General features: G+C 28.3%; 1 protein-coding gene across 1 annotated transcript; it reads left to right on the plus strand.

Annotated features, from left to right (window-relative positions):
• Window positions 1-12,672: 12,672 nt before the first annotated feature.
• On the plus strand, window positions 12,673-13,410 carry LOC139426653 (52 kDa repressor of the inhibitor of the protein kinase-like). The gene has a single exon (XM_071186171.1). The coding sequence runs from the start codon at window positions 12,673-12,675 to the stop codon at window positions 13,408-13,410; it is 738 nt and encodes a 245-aa protein (XP_071042272.1).
• The last annotated feature ends 2,535 nt before the right edge of the window (window positions 13,411-15,945 follow it).

The raw sequence follows: 15,945 nt of genomic DNA on the forward strand, positions 1-15,945 counted from the left end.
ATATATATATATATATATATATACAGATAGATGGATATTTAAAACTCCAAACAACTTTATTTTTTTCTATTTTTCAAAATAGTTCTATTATGTTATTCAACATGCCCATTTTCTAATTATTTCTTGATTCAGTTTAATACATTAAACGGTCAGTTTAATACATTAAATTTCAACTCTATAATTGCTTTTTCGCAGTAATTGTATGGCATTGTTTTCCACAAGTTTGACAGTTAATAATTCTCGAATGTTACGTTATTTTTTGTTTTTTATTCCTTTGCACTCCCTAAAAATTTCTTTGCGCATCTTCATAATTTAACTTTTCAAGGTCCCATAGTTTCAGTACTGCAAAATAAAATGTATCGTTAAGTTGAACACCCCTACGATTTTTTAATATAGAGAGATTAGACGCCTGGTGCTTCAAACTTGTGTCTTGGTATATTTTCGTTTTTTAAACAGAAATTCTATTTTGAATTGAACGTTACCGTTATTCAATAGCGTTATTAAAGCAGAAGATTACAACTGATTTTTACATCAAATTTTAGAAAGATGATTACTGTTTATTACTTTTATGATCATTTTTTAAAACAAGCATACATTATAATTATATTTATTATAATTTTTTATTATTTTCTATAGAGTTATAAATAAGAAGGAGTGGGCATTACTCCCCTTCCCTATTGGAGCGAGGGAAGTAACTATCAAGTAGTTGGTATAACCAGAAACTTCGCGGAGCCGCTCAGGTTTCAAGAGGAAGAGTTCGGTTGTTTTTGATCTTTTCTCTTATGATTGGAAAATTTCGAAAACGAGATTGAAATAGTTTTGTTGTTAATACGTAACACCTTTATCATTCAATTTTTCAACATTAGTTTCTTTTCTTCTTCCCAAAAAATAACGTTTTAAGATAGCTCTATTTTACAACTGAATTAAAAAAAGAACTTTACAGCAGTTTTCGGGAACTTAGGTTCTTTTATATTTTATCCAGGCATTAAAAGTAATATATTATTGTTATTTAAGGGGGCAGCTTTCCAATTAAAAATTTATTCAAGGAATATCACATTAAAACCACACTATTTTGAAATACCCAGAGTATTTAATATATAGGAACATTTATTTTCCAATTGAGGTTTAAACTCCACTCATGAAATGCTCTATCTCATTCACAAAATACATGAAGTGGTGAGCAAATAAATACTCTATAATAAATTACTCTATGTTATTTTCATCGTTAATCTCTCTTTTCTTTTATGTCTTTATTGCGTCGTTCTTGTCTCCGAATTAAATTGATTCACGTTTACATTTAAATAATTCAATGAAATATACAAAAGAGCTGATAAGTATCTGGTGGGGCTTTTAAGTGCTGAAGAAATTTTAAACATATGTGGTTACTTATACGTTATTTCACTAGAAAGAAAAGAGACAGATAGAGAAATATATAATTCTCAGTTTAAAAAAATAAATAAATAAATTTAAAAAAAAAAAAAAAAAAAGATCAATTTTCTAAAAAAATTATTTATAGAATATTCTAAAACTTCATTAAAAAAGAAAAAAGAAGAGTGTACATAACGTTGTTTAAACATGATATTACATCGTATCGCAATTAAACATTTTTAAACCCCTTCTTAGTTTCACTGTGAAATATCCAGAATAAACATTCTAATTATTTATTTGCATTAACTAAAAATGTAAATAATTAATGGGTGTTTACAAGATAATGAGGATTAACTTATATCTTACAATTAATTTGTTTCAAATTAGAACACCAAGAAGATTATTTTATTAGAAGAATATTTATTTATGTGTATGGAATTAATATAATTAATTAAAGTAACTTAGTTATAATAATCGGCGCTAGAACTGCTAAGTATATTGAGCTGTAAATATATGAGGAAATTTAATTATTAAAATTCAGAGAAAAATATGATTTCTAAAAACGTAGCCAATTTATAAAGTCATAATACAGGATTTAAAAAAAATTATTAAATCTTAGGCTAATATAATAAAAAGTTATAAAAATTAAAAATACTAATTAATTATAAAAAAGGATGAAAGAAAAATCATATGCTTTTTAGGTTGCATCAAAGAAAATGTTTGTTTTGACGCATCTTTTTCAATCTTTCATTCAGCATACGGTAAGTTTTTATTTTTTGTAAAAAAAGATAATAATTTCTCGATAAATTTTATAACTTATTTCTATTGATTTGTAATTTTGCTGAAGTTAATGTTTTATATTTGTCTGATAATTTTTCTCTTTTTATTTTTAATAGTTTAACACACATACGTAGTACAATGCGTAATGCAAGTGAATTAGTCTCGTCTTAATTTACTTTATTAAAACGAGAATAAGTTACACAATCTTAATTTACTAGTATCCTCTTTTTTTTTTGTTTGTTTAAATGCTTGGCGGCAATTCACATCTCTCTCTCCCACACACAGTTTACGCTCCCCCCTCTAGTTCCGAAGCGTCACGAAAAAACATGCAAATTCCGGCTAGGTGTTCTTTCGTGACTCTTCAGGTTTATTGGGTGGGGAAGGTAGTTGTTGGAGTTTGTTGGGGGTGGAGGGGGGGGAGAAAATAGGATTGACATTTAACATCAATTAGTTTCCTCCCCATGCATTGTTGAAAAGTTTTCTCCTGAGGTTGCTATTCTTAACTTTAAAAATTGCAGGCATGGCTCTTAGAGACCGCGCCAAACAACAAATTTTATCTTCTAATGCAAACTAGTATATTGAAAGACACTGTTTTAAATCAACAAATCGACGTATCCTGTGCTATAACGAAATGCTTCACGGCCCTTTTTTATAAAAAAAAAAAATGCTTTTCTAAATTGATGGTAAATTAGTTACAATTATTTAATCAATAAGAATTTATAATTTTCTCAAATTATAATTAAAACTAAAACGTAGCGTTTTTTTTCTTCTTCGTGGGAATTCCTAAGAACTGCTATACTTTAACAATTCTTTTCTCGTGGCCACGCAGGTTTCTCATAGTGCAACCGCTAAGCAAACTTCGAATAATTATGGAACATATATTAATTTCTTTGGTTGAATCATTTTTCTTTGCATAAATCCTATAAGTTTCGAAACGAAATTATTCTTTTTTTCATATCACATTGTGTAATTTTATTTTCAAAGCAAAAAAAAAAAAAAGATTTAATCCACGACTATGTTTATTTGTGGCAATTTGTCTTGTTAAAGTCGAGCTAAATATAAGTACATATGAATTTTAAATTTTTTCTTTTAACTGAAAGGTAAAATAAACTGTTGCCATATTATTTTCATGTCAAGTTTATTGACAAAGGAGCCTAAACTGACGAAACTGTACTTTACTCTAACCACATTAAATATTTACGATTCATAGGAGGAACAAGAAAGTTGTTTAATTAATTCCGTCAAACATTGATGAGCATTTCTTTTACACTAATACATTCGAGTAAAAAAAAATACAGAAATTTGTTTGATATTTCAACTTAATTACCTAATACAATTCTTATTCTCCAGTCTTTGGATGCTTTGATGCTTAAGCTATTACATCATACTCAATCTTTCTTATTAAAAGGTAGAATCAAAATTTTATTACATCGTTTTTCGCAGAAATTTTTTTTTTCAAAACTATTTATCAGGTACACAGAGGAAATGTTGTGCTTTATATATACATATACGTATCAATGGGCTTACGAACGGGTACATAAAGAAACCTCAGGAGCACTTACCTAAAACTTTCTAATAGTCTTCGAATAATAAAGATCAATGTTTTATTGTTAAATAATAATACGCCACATAAATCGAAAGGGAGAAAAAAAAAAGGATTGAAAGTGAAAAAGGACTTCTTGTTTTAGTTACTTTTTTAAATTTAGAAATTTATAACANAAACTTATATTTTTCATTATGATGTGCGTCGTTATGTTACTCGATATTGATCGCGAATAAAGAAGCTTAGGCATTATCTTTTAATAGTTTATGGTGCTTAAAAATATTGAAAAACACAATTCATTAATATCTAATTAATTATTCTTAGAAAAGTCATTTCAGTATTTCTACTTTTTTCAATATCTTTTGTCGTTTATTTTTGTTTAGAAAATGTTTAGAAATATACCAACTAACGAATTTTCGAAAATGTTTCAAAGCCTTTCATTTACCACATTATAAAAATCATCTGTGCTTTTATCATTCAAAAGACTACTTTCTCATGGATTTTTTATCAAACCGTTTTAATGTTATTCAAAATGCTAATGATCAGCGTTAATATTTTACTAGCTTTAATTAGTAAATATTTTTTTTTTCTTCTTTTTTTTTAATCATGTGGAACCATTTTTTTTTATAAAAGTCACTCAATGTTCTATTTCTAAATAATTAATTTTTATTACTTGTGTAGTTATTCCCTTAGGCATATTTCTTTTCTTTTTTTCACTCCAAGGGAGAGACTAATGTTTGTAAGTATTCTGAGAAATGATTTACACAATACGGTTACCAGCCAAAAGGTAATTTTAAGTATTCAAATAGACCGTTGTGAGAAGCCAAGGCTAATTTCTCTGTATCATCAGGATGAATACGATGATATCCCCTGGATTAATCTATTTTAGAATGATAAATACTATTAGACAATTTTTCAATTAAAGTCAACAAATAAACGACTCTTTTTGTTTTCATCTTTTTTAAAAACTAAAGTAACAGGGGCAGTATAAGTGGATGAACTTTCCTTTATAATGTTATTTTTTAACAATTCTTCTATTTGTAAATCAATTTCTTGTTGTTGTTTTGGGGATGTTTTGTACGGCCTTACACATATAGGCAAATTTCTAGGGTTCCATTCAGATTTCTCCCACATAATATTTATGTTTTGCAAAAATATCATCATAACTTTTTAAAATTTCCTTTAAGTCCACATTTTCTATTTTGTTCTCATTTTTTATTTTTTCATCGATATTGACCTGATAATGTAAGGGCGTCTATTATCTAGATCATTGGTCGGCAAAGTGTGGCGAAAAACTTGGTAAGAAAAAAATTACATCTTATTTTGATAAATTAAAATTCTTCTATAAATCGAGAACATGTATAATTTTTTGTTTAAGTTGAAAGATAGAGAGATAATTAAAATTTTATATTGTTGTAAAAATACGTAACGAACATCGAGTTTAATTTTATTAGTTTTCGTAAACGTAAACACAAACCATGTACAAGCTGCCGGCTGAAATTGTTCGTATGTTTTCGGCGTACTCTGGCGTGATACAAAGGTACCACAAGCATGCACGTGCATACTGTTTCTTAAGTAGTGGGGGTACAAATTTCCATCACAGACCAGAATTTGCAGTGTGAACAGTTTTGTCTTATCAACCGTGTCTGCCATTGTCCTGTCTTATTAAAAAGTTGTTGTATTTTTCAATCTAGCTGCACATCTTACAGGAATTTTTATACGATTTTATTGCACCTGCTATGTATGTTTGTGGTTCCGGTACAAAATTTGTAATCGATATATATGCGAACAATCTTTTTCAAGCATGAACATTATCAAGAGTAAACTGAGAAGTCGTCTTATTGATGAGAACTTGGAATCATGCCTAAAATTAAAAACAACAATATACAAACCTGACTTACTCAAACTTTCCAAGGAGATGCAAGCACATTGTTCGCATTAATAAATATTTATTAAGTATGAAATTTAGTTTTATTTAGTGTACTACTTATTTAGTGTAATAAAAGTTTACTAAACAAGCAGATTTGGTGCCCAATTTTCTTTAACACTGTTGTAATGTTCATATTTGGCTCTTTGGCTAATAAGTTTACCGATCACTGACCTAGATCTATCTTCAAATCATTTGAAATTTTTGGACCTTCGTTCTTTTTCCTGTTTTTCCTTTTCGTTTTATTTATGTTACCCTTTTCATCATTTTTTTAGAATGTTTACTTTTACTGAAGCATCTTTAACTTTTATTTTTTAACTTTAACATTTTGAGAATTTTGCTATCTAATGTGCAAATACAAGTTGTCACTGCTAGAATTAGCAGAGGTGATCAGTTTCTTACCAAATTGAGTGACAACTGGCCCAACACAATCAATAAACAAACAAAAATCATTGCAAGTCTGCAACCCTAATAAAGCATATGGCAGATCAGTATCAATTATGTTGCTGTTGTTGTTGTTGCTAATTCCCATCTGGTCTGACGGGGTCAGACCAGATCAATAAATCCGTTAACATTAAGAAAATCCGAAGCCAAAATGGGAGAGGAATGAATGTCGTTCCAGTCCAGCCCTAAACAGTTCAAGATGCACTCAGGTGATGCCTGGTTTTGTTGGCATTTAGGGCAAAGAGGAATGATCTTTTGATTAGCAGAAAATGTGAGGCTTTTCAGGTGTCCACTGGTCAGTCGGGATAAGCAAGTGTTGGTTTGCCTGTCACCAGGAAGAGATAGAGAGAGTCCTGGTCTTTTTGCTTTATACCAGTAATGAGTAGGTGAAATCAATTATAAAAAACTGAACTGTGTTAAAAATTTCGCCTATCTTAATTCATCTTGTAAAAAACCCAGCGTCAACTTCTATTTTTATTTTATAGAATTTATAAATAACAAGCATGAAATAAAATAAACCACCGATGAAGAACGAGTTCTAGTATTAGATATACATCAGGAAATAATATTATGAATGTTAATAAGTAATTCAAAACTTTTGTATATCTTAATTAGAAACTAGTATGACATTGTTCGTTTCATGATTTAAATTAAATTCTTGTAGACTTATTAAATAATATAATAAAATTCATTCAAATTTAAATTTTTTGATGTCTAAAAATACGCTGATTATTTTTGTAAATTTTTCTAAAATATCAAAATTGATTTAAAATATATTTTCTCAGTATCAAATTGATGGAAACTTGCAATATGATGTATTTGTTTTATTTGACTTAAAAAATTAAATAAAATTCTGAACTAAACATGATACATTATATTCAAACCACTGGAAAAATTTTTGCATTTCAGAATTTGTAATCTTTAATAACAAAATATGTTCCGGTGGGTTCAAGTGCACCTACCTAACCTTCAACTTGAGAATTCTAGTAGCCGGTAACAAGATAAATAGTAGTGCACTTATGTAAAAATTTTCATTAATAATATTGTGATTTAAATTACAAAACTTAAAATTTTATCTATTTTTTTAACACCGTATTTAAAAGTTCAACAAAGAATTTTTTACAGAAGATTGCATAACTATTGTTGGCTTTGTCTAAGGGGGTAATTACAAATTTTTTTTTGTAGTTGCTTAATTGATTGAACAATTGTAGAAAAATTTGTTGAATTGTTACTGTTATTTAAATTTCCCTTATTATTGAAAACAAAGTTTTAAAGTGATAATAAACACCCCATTTCTATTCTGTTAACATACATAAAGGTAAAGAGAATCTATTTGATATCTTTAAAGAAGAACTATTGAGATCATTAAGAGAGTATTTTAGAATTTTATTAATCGATATATGGTACATGCGCACATCCATTTTTGGGTCCTTGGTAACTAACAAATTAAATGAGCTTCAGTACTGCAGTAAGAACATGGTAAGAAAGAAAATTCCTTTATTTACACTGTTACCTCAATTAGTGCTTCGATTTTCATATTTTGTAATCTGGCAGCCTTATTGCGAAAATATTGGAAATCATTCTTGAAAATTTCCGTTCATGTAAGTTCATTTGAATTCGCTATTCGCTTTATATATTTCGTTCTGTGTCTTATTCTGTTTTCTCCTTATATTTTATTTTCTGCTTTTCTAAGGGATATTTATTACTTAATGTTTTATATTATGCTTTAAAATTGCTTTCAGTGCTCCTCGCACAATTGTAGTGATATATTTTGCTTTGGCGATATTGATACAATATTAGAAAGCACTCCTTTTTCGAATATAATCACAAAGAGATTATATCTTTTTTCCGGATTTTTATTGAATTTTTTATTTATTTATTTACTTTTTTCCTTAAATAATTTTCTTCTTCTCTTTTGCCATTATTCTGTAATTTTTTTCATGTTTTTTCTACATTTTTCCATGACTAGTTTCTTTTCTGAAAATATTGCAACTATAATGGCTCAAAATTTCGTATTAGTGAATAACAATATATCGGATGAAGATTTAGTTGAATCATCCAAGTGGAAGTAGGTCATTCTACTTATATGAAGTACTAGAAATATAATTTGCAATAAATTATTAATTAGCAACATTTCAGCTAAGTCAATTTCGTCTTTTCAGTTTTAAAAAAGTAAAAGTAAAGTATGGAAGGAATATTTAGTATCTTTAATTAATCAAGAAAGATTAAAAAATTAAAACGATTCAACACAACACAATTATCATTTATTAAATAAATTAGCTAACTCTTTATACATTCAGAACTTTACAGTTTTTCTTATGGATGATAATTTCATTTTTACAAGGTTTATGAGGTTATATGTTCAGTAATTAAAGATGCAAAAAGAAAAGTATGTATAAAATTGTATCATATGTATATATCATATGTATGAAATTTATATTATAAATATATAAAAGTTTTATTAGAATAAATTAAATACTAGTGCATTTAATGCTAAACTATTTTTTATATACTCTGATTCTGTAGCTAGAAAATTTCTAGAAACTTGAAATGTCAAGTAATTCAAGCAGAAGTAAAGTTTAAAAAAATAACTTGTTTACGTGTACTACGTTTCAAGGCAAGTTTTGAGGTTAACTGATGTTCTATATTTAAAAAGAAATTTAGTTATTTGTTTTGCTTAAGAACCTGATTATTTATTTTTCAAATATTTAAATGTATTATAACTTAATTTTTCTTACTCTGCTGACGATCCATAATTTGGATGAAAAAGTTAGTTCCTGCATTCATTGCAAAAATAATTAAATAAATATTGTCTTAAAATTATTACTAAGGAAATTCAATAATTATGTTTTCGTTGAAGGGCAATTCCACGAAATTGTCAACTTTTAAGTGAATTTTTTTTTTTAATGAATTGCATATTTTAATTTTAAAAATATGTTCAAAAATAGCCAAAGTCTACATATTACTGTTTAATTTTTGATAATTTTAAGTTTTTTGAATCTGGCAGCATTCTAAAGTAATCACATGGCTGACAAGTGAATTCTTCACATTTGTGCTCAAATTGNATAACTCCCCCTTTAGAGGCTCGGTCGTCACAGAGCCAGTCACGAGCCTCCTAGATTGCGGTTGACGTAGCCCTCCTCCTCTTTTTTTCCCTCCTCCAGTCGTGATATCATGACTGGGTTTCCTTCTTTTCTCCAAACCTTGACGACTTATTTTAATAGGTTGGCAAGGTTAAGTCATAGTTATGGCGTAAACAGGGACTAATATAGGGGATATATCTATGGGCGAATCTGCCTTTATATCTATGACCGTAAATAAAAAATCCCATCTCATTACATTAAAAATTCGTTTGGATCGTCGGCACTGTTTCGTACGTTCAACTGCATTTCGTTTTGTTGCTCAGCAAATAAGAGTAAAAACTTGAAATTTCTAAGATTTGTAGAAAAATGGGCAGGGAAAACAATGGAATAAAGGAATTAATATTTGTTGATTAGTTTGAAAATTATTAACTGTTGAGCTTGTAGGCGAAAATACCATAAGGGCGGCTCTACAGACCGCAAAAATACAACTAGAGAGATGAAATTTGGTACGCCAAAAGGGCAATATCAGTTTATGAACTTAGCACATAGCCTTTTTTTCTTCTTAATTCCAATTTTTTCGAAAGTTATTGCAATTTTAAGTGCTTTTTCACAAATCTTTTCTCACAAATCTTTTCTCACATATTTTTTGCTTTACGATACATTTTGCTTCTCTGTATAAAATCTGTAATACATTGAAACTTCAAATATCGAGAGTATGTAGAAAAAAAAATATAGGGAGTGCGACGAAATTAAAAAAGAAAAAATAATAATCACATTTCTATAATTATTTCGAGAATCATTAGTAAGGAGTTTTACTATGTTTGGTCGATCTGTAACTTGCTCAAATGCAAATACGGAGTTTAAATTTGACGTGCTCTGGACACTTAGAATTAATTTGTAAGTTACTACAAATTTTAATGCGTTTTCGTGATTTTTAATGGGCTTTTTCAGCACTTTTGCTTTAAATATGGACTATTTATCCATTGCAGAAAATTTATTATTCCATCACGAGTTCTTTATTTTTTTTTTATTTTATTAATTCGCACTGGAATAGATGTTAATCAAAAAGAACAATGAAGTGAGAGACATTACTTGTTGTCAAATATAAATTTTAGCATTTATAGTGAAATTTTAAAAAAGAAAAAAGCTTAATATAAAGAGATGAAAACCGTTTCCTATTTAAATTGCTTTATAAGTCTCGTCAATGAGTAAAATTACTTATTATTTATTTCTTTTTATTGCTCACCACAATCTGTATTCCTCAGGTTAATTTTTTTTTTTTCAAATTCAGATGATTATCTCTCTAATCTCGATGATTGCCTATTTCCTTGCGATTAACGGTTCATTGCATGTCTCACCAAAACTTCTGCTGTCAAGATAAGGGTAATTGCTTTCAGGTTCGTTTGTGGGCATCCTATTGCCCCCCCCCCTATAATGAGCTTGACATAATAGCTATTTTCTCTTGACGCTTACCTGATAAAGAGGTTGCGATATACTATTATGAAGAAGGATTTTTCCTCTCAGCAAGAGTGAGATCGAAGAAGCTATCAAAGGGAAAATTTTCTTAGAATGAAAGAAGTGGAAAGGCTAACCTTGACTAACCACCATTTCATGAATAGCTTTGCTTGTCTAGCGAATTCAGATGGATTTATGTAGTGTTTCTGCATTATTTTAAATAAACTATAGAAATAGAAAAAGTTTCAATAATCAGAACACTTTTCTTAGCATTGGAAATATTTTACCTAAGCCATTATTAACAATCACTTTAAAGAAGTATTTCAAATCTTCAGAATTTTTTTTAATTGTAGTTAAAATGTAATTTTTCATTGAGAACAATTATTACGTCAATTAAATTTAACGAAATCGACAATAACGTTATTATTATGATTAATGATTTAAAACTATATAATTTATCATCCGTATCAATGAGGTTTGAAAATGCAACACATATAAGAATTTAACACAATATAATAACAGCACCGTAAAAACATAATTAGAAGTTATAAATTTTCTTCAAGATTTCATGTGATAATGATTGAAACTATATCTATGTATTGATACTCAAGCAGTGATACAGACTTGAGAAATAAAGAACTAAATTAAATTCATGTGTCATGTTCACTACAGAACTGAGAAATCATTCAATAGTCTTTAGTATTAACAAGATATTTTCACAATAATTTTATTAATTATTATTAAGCACAACATTGTTAAATGCGGTTTTATAATTAACTCACTTTTTTGTTCCAATCGAACTTTTTTTTTTCTTCACTTTTACAAAAATCTTGATCCTGAAGCTTTCTTTCTTTAAAACATAGTTTTCTTTATCACAAGTAAATTTTTCGAAAATTTATTGCTTTCCAGAAAATTCCACTTCAACTATAAAATAAGTTAAATATAGTTGTGTGGTTTTTGTCATACAAAATGAAGGAATGTAAATCAATTTGCTATATCCGAAAATTTTTTTAAATTTCCATGAAATTATATTATATACAAAAGAAAAAAAAAAATGTACAAAGACCCTTTTTTAAACATAGAGTATTCTATAAGCAACGCCCATAAACTTCATTTTTAAAATTCTTTCAAAAGCAAAGTTGAACTATTAATCATATTAGATGTCGCAAAATAACATTAAAGCGACGAAAAATATAATAAAAACTGGACCAATAATTTATGAGGTAGGAGACATTCAAAACATTGAAAACAGTTTGAATAGCAGAATTAAAAGAAAGTAGTTTAAAGTCAATTAAAATTATTTCCCAAGAAATACTTTAGTGGTGCTTAGGTCATGAAATTTCTCATACTTAAAAAAAAGATTTTAAGCTTTCAAAGGTTTAAGAGACCGGCAATGAATTATGAACGAAAACAAGTATTTTTCAACACTCTATGGCGGAAAATAAAGCTATTAAATTTGAATAATAGATTAAAAAAAAAAGATTGATGATGGATTAAAATGGATAGAGGAAATAAAAGATTGTAACTTGCGTTGACTACTTAGATTGTTATTTGTCTTACATGCTTATGGAGTTATGAACATTTTTATAAAATGAAAAAATTTTTTGTCTTGAATTTTTTTGGATATAACTTTGCAATAAATTCAATCCGAAAACAAAATTTTCCAAACTATATTCAATTAATATTAAAATTGCTATTTTAAAGTTCATATCAAAAAAAAAAATCTTAAAAATTTATCAAGATATGACCCTTTAAAATAGTTCTTTCAATCTACGCATGCGCGGAATAATTTTAATATTTTTTTTAATATATATTTAGCATTTTCATGCATTTAACATTTTTATATATTTATTTTATATTAAACAAATGATTAAGAGTTTAATGCATTCTTTAAAATGTAATGAAAATAACGTCTCCACTCCAAATTTATCATCATATAGATTAGGGAAAAGATATATTATGTGATAGCAATTTTATCATAGAAGCCAACTCAAAAGACAAGGAAGCCCTTAATTTAGGAGCTGGAACAAACTTTTTTTGTGAAAGGACTTTCAGAACTGCGTTTACGTTTCATGGAGTGGAAAACTACTAAACTTACTAACTATGGCGCTGCAGTGATGAGTGGTCGATTACGGGGTGTGAGAACAATAATCGCAGAGCAGTATCCAAAAGCGCAATTCGTACATTGCGTGGCTCACTTAGTATTAGCTCATTCATGTGAAGTACCTATGATAAGGAACTGTCTAGGAACTATAAAATCCGTAATCAACTTCTTCCGTAAATCTCCACTACGGGATGGTCAATTAATGAAAATTGCCGATGAAAACAACTTTGAACATTCCACCCTTATCGGTCTTTGTGAAACACGTTGGACTGAAAAACATGTAGCTGTCGAAAGGTTCGCAGAAATGCTACCCGTTGCACGTGCAACGCTTGAAACACTTCAAAGCACTGGTAGTTCAGACGTGGCCACACAAGCTTTCCAGCTGCAGACAGCTGTGAACAATAGCCAATTTATAGTATCTTTGGTCATACTCAGAAAAGTGTTTTCGTATACTGTAAATTTGATTAAGGTGATGCAGAAGGTGAATGTTGATTTAATAGCCACTTGCAGTTATGCGAAATCTGTCAGAACAACCGTAGAAAGCATTAGAAACGAGGCACAATTCTCCATACTTTTCGAGGATGCAAAGAGAATGAGCTCGAACGAATTGTCCCAAGAATGGCCGCAAGAGCGTCCCAACGCAGCAATGCACCTGGAGAAACTGCCGAAATTTACTACCGACGAAATGTGTTTTATCCGTTTATAGACCATGTGGTAACCGAACTAGGCGCAAAAGATTAAATTTATTACTTTAAGCAATTAACATTTTTCTATACTCTTTGATCATTGTTTTCCTTACAATAAGCAAATATTTTACACACCTGTATGATTACTGAAATATTATCAAATTCCTTAACTTCAAATTTTTTCTAGTAAACTGTATTCGTTGTGTGAATAATTAAATATTTTAAAATTTATATTAGCTCTTTTTCAGTAAATAAGGAGATACAACGTTTTTATGTGTACAGAAATTGCATTTACAGTTTATTTGGCTGAATGAGCATAGCTTTCCGCCAAATTTACTGCAGGTGAAAATTTTCTAGGTTCGAGTTTTTATTTCATTCTACCGAACAAAAAAATTCGTATGTGCTTTCTGTTAGAATTAAAACTTTTTATCAATATTTATGCTTTTGTTTTGATTTTCATGTTCGATTTTGCTCATTTTCGTTTGTAATGTCACATAATTACACGAATTTTGGTCTATACATTCTAAAGTGCTTCTGTTGTAAAATTTTCAATGCGAATTATTCACCTAAAATTAATGCTAACCGTTGTCATGGAAACTAGATTTCTCCTTACGTTCGTTGAGCGCACGATGTAGGAGAAAAACATAGTGGGTAATATTGGTGTTAAAGAAAACAAAGCGATATACTTTTTTTTTAATTCGACCAAGAATACCTTACTGAAATTTAGAGCAAAACACCGGCAAGAACAAGATTTGTTTTAGAACATTTAGAAATAAGCTGATTTCTTATTATATTTTTTTTAAAAATATATTTTATTATTAATATTTTTTAACTAAGCGAAATTTTTTTTAAATGAAACGAAGTATTGTATTTAAAAAAGATAATAAATATATTTTTTTAATTAAATACAAATAAAAAAATACTTTGATACTCATAGATACTCTGCTTTAGATACTTATTTTTCTATGTTTTTTTATTTTTACTTATTTATTTTATTTTTTTGTAGCTTTATGTATATTAATTTAGTCCACATTTGTGTTATATGGGTGAGGGGAAGGATAATATAACCATGAAATTGAACGTTTTCATTGATCCTCAAAAATGTCATACGTATTCTTTACAATATTTACAGTTGTTTTTGTTCTTTTAAAAAAAAATTTTTGTGAAAAGTTTAATTTTAATAATAAAAGTGAAATTTTTTATTCCGAAATATATGTGCTTCTATGAAACAAAAGACTTTAGTTAAGAAGGCAATCCTCACAAACTGTATACATGTGGAGTTTTCATATTATCAACATGAATACTGCTTGTGCGTTAATCAGCAACCAGATTCCACCCTCTTAGACTCAACACGAACTCTTTTATCTATACAAGTGATGATCAATTTGTTCATTTATTATTATAACTGTTAACAGTTCCTTCAGCAAATTTTTTACTGTGCCACTCTGCATAAAATTCAATTCAAAATTTCTCAAGTGGAGAAATTCTATTTTGGTGCTTAAACGCATTTTAACAAAAATAATAATATTTTAAAATATCAATATCTTTCTTTCCTTTCCGGGATCTTTGTTGGTGAAAGGAGGCTTAAGATAAACCCCCCCCCCTGCATAAATAGTTGGTCTCGAATTTTTTTTTAAGTTAGTGAAATGTTTTAACATTTTCTNGTAATTAAATATTTTAAAATTTTCTTACATGAGAACTACAAGTTCTCAATTTTCTTTATATTGTATTTTAAAAATAATAATTAAAATCTGACTTGCTTTGATTTATCTTTCCATGTTTTAAAAAAGTAAGGATTCAAATTTTGTTTCTTCTGTACATTGTATTAGCATAAATTACATTATTTTTAATCTTCTTTCATTAGCACAAAGGCACCAACAACTTCAATGATTTTAATTGAGAAAGAGACACAGAAAAAAATATTGTTATCCCAGTACCGAACCTTTTGATAAAAATATTTATTCTGCCAAAATCACCAGAATTCCAGAAGGTTATAACCAGTTTTTTCACACTTGAAAAGTGCTAGTTTCAAGAACAGCTTACAAACAAGGAATGTGTATAGTTTCAAGTTTTGAGAATGAAGAACGTGTGTTTGAATCTTTTTAAATCTTGTTGTGTTTTTTACAATCAACTGAAAAATGTGATATAGTTAAAGTAATAGCACCAGAAAATCTATAATAATGAATGTGTAATAAAAATATTGTTTTTCCTCAAATACTCATCATCATTTACTAATTTGTAAAAAAAAATTACAGTATTTTTTTCCAAACTGTGTGAAATTTTACTCTTTTTATCAAGTAGTAAATTATGCTTGTAAAAAAGTAATTCAGCTATATTGGAGATTTTAATTCAGATGAGGCAGAATATATCAAGAAATTTAGTATCTTATTAAAATATGGAAAATTATTTNGATTGGTCGGAGTAAACAATTTCTTCTTAAAACTTTCGTCTATTTATTTCTTGGCACATATGGGTATTCTTGGAAAAATTGACGCTCACTTTATAACATGGACAGAATTTCAAATGATTTCCTCATTGCAAAAAATTCGCCAACT

This window comes from Parasteatoda tepidariorum, chromosome 1 (assembly GCF_043381705.1).
Source record: "Parasteatoda tepidariorum isolate YZ-2023 chromosome 1, CAS_Ptep_4.0, whole genome shotgun sequence".
Taxonomy (NCBI): domain Eukaryota; kingdom Metazoa; phylum Arthropoda; class Arachnida; order Araneae; family Theridiidae; genus Parasteatoda; species Parasteatoda tepidariorum.

Bases quoted from the DNA above. Each gene is read 5' to 3' on its own strand.
- LOC139426653 (XM_071186171.1), top strand. From the start codon at position 12,673: ATGGAGTGGAAAACTACTAAACTTACTAACTATGGCGCTGCAGTGATG.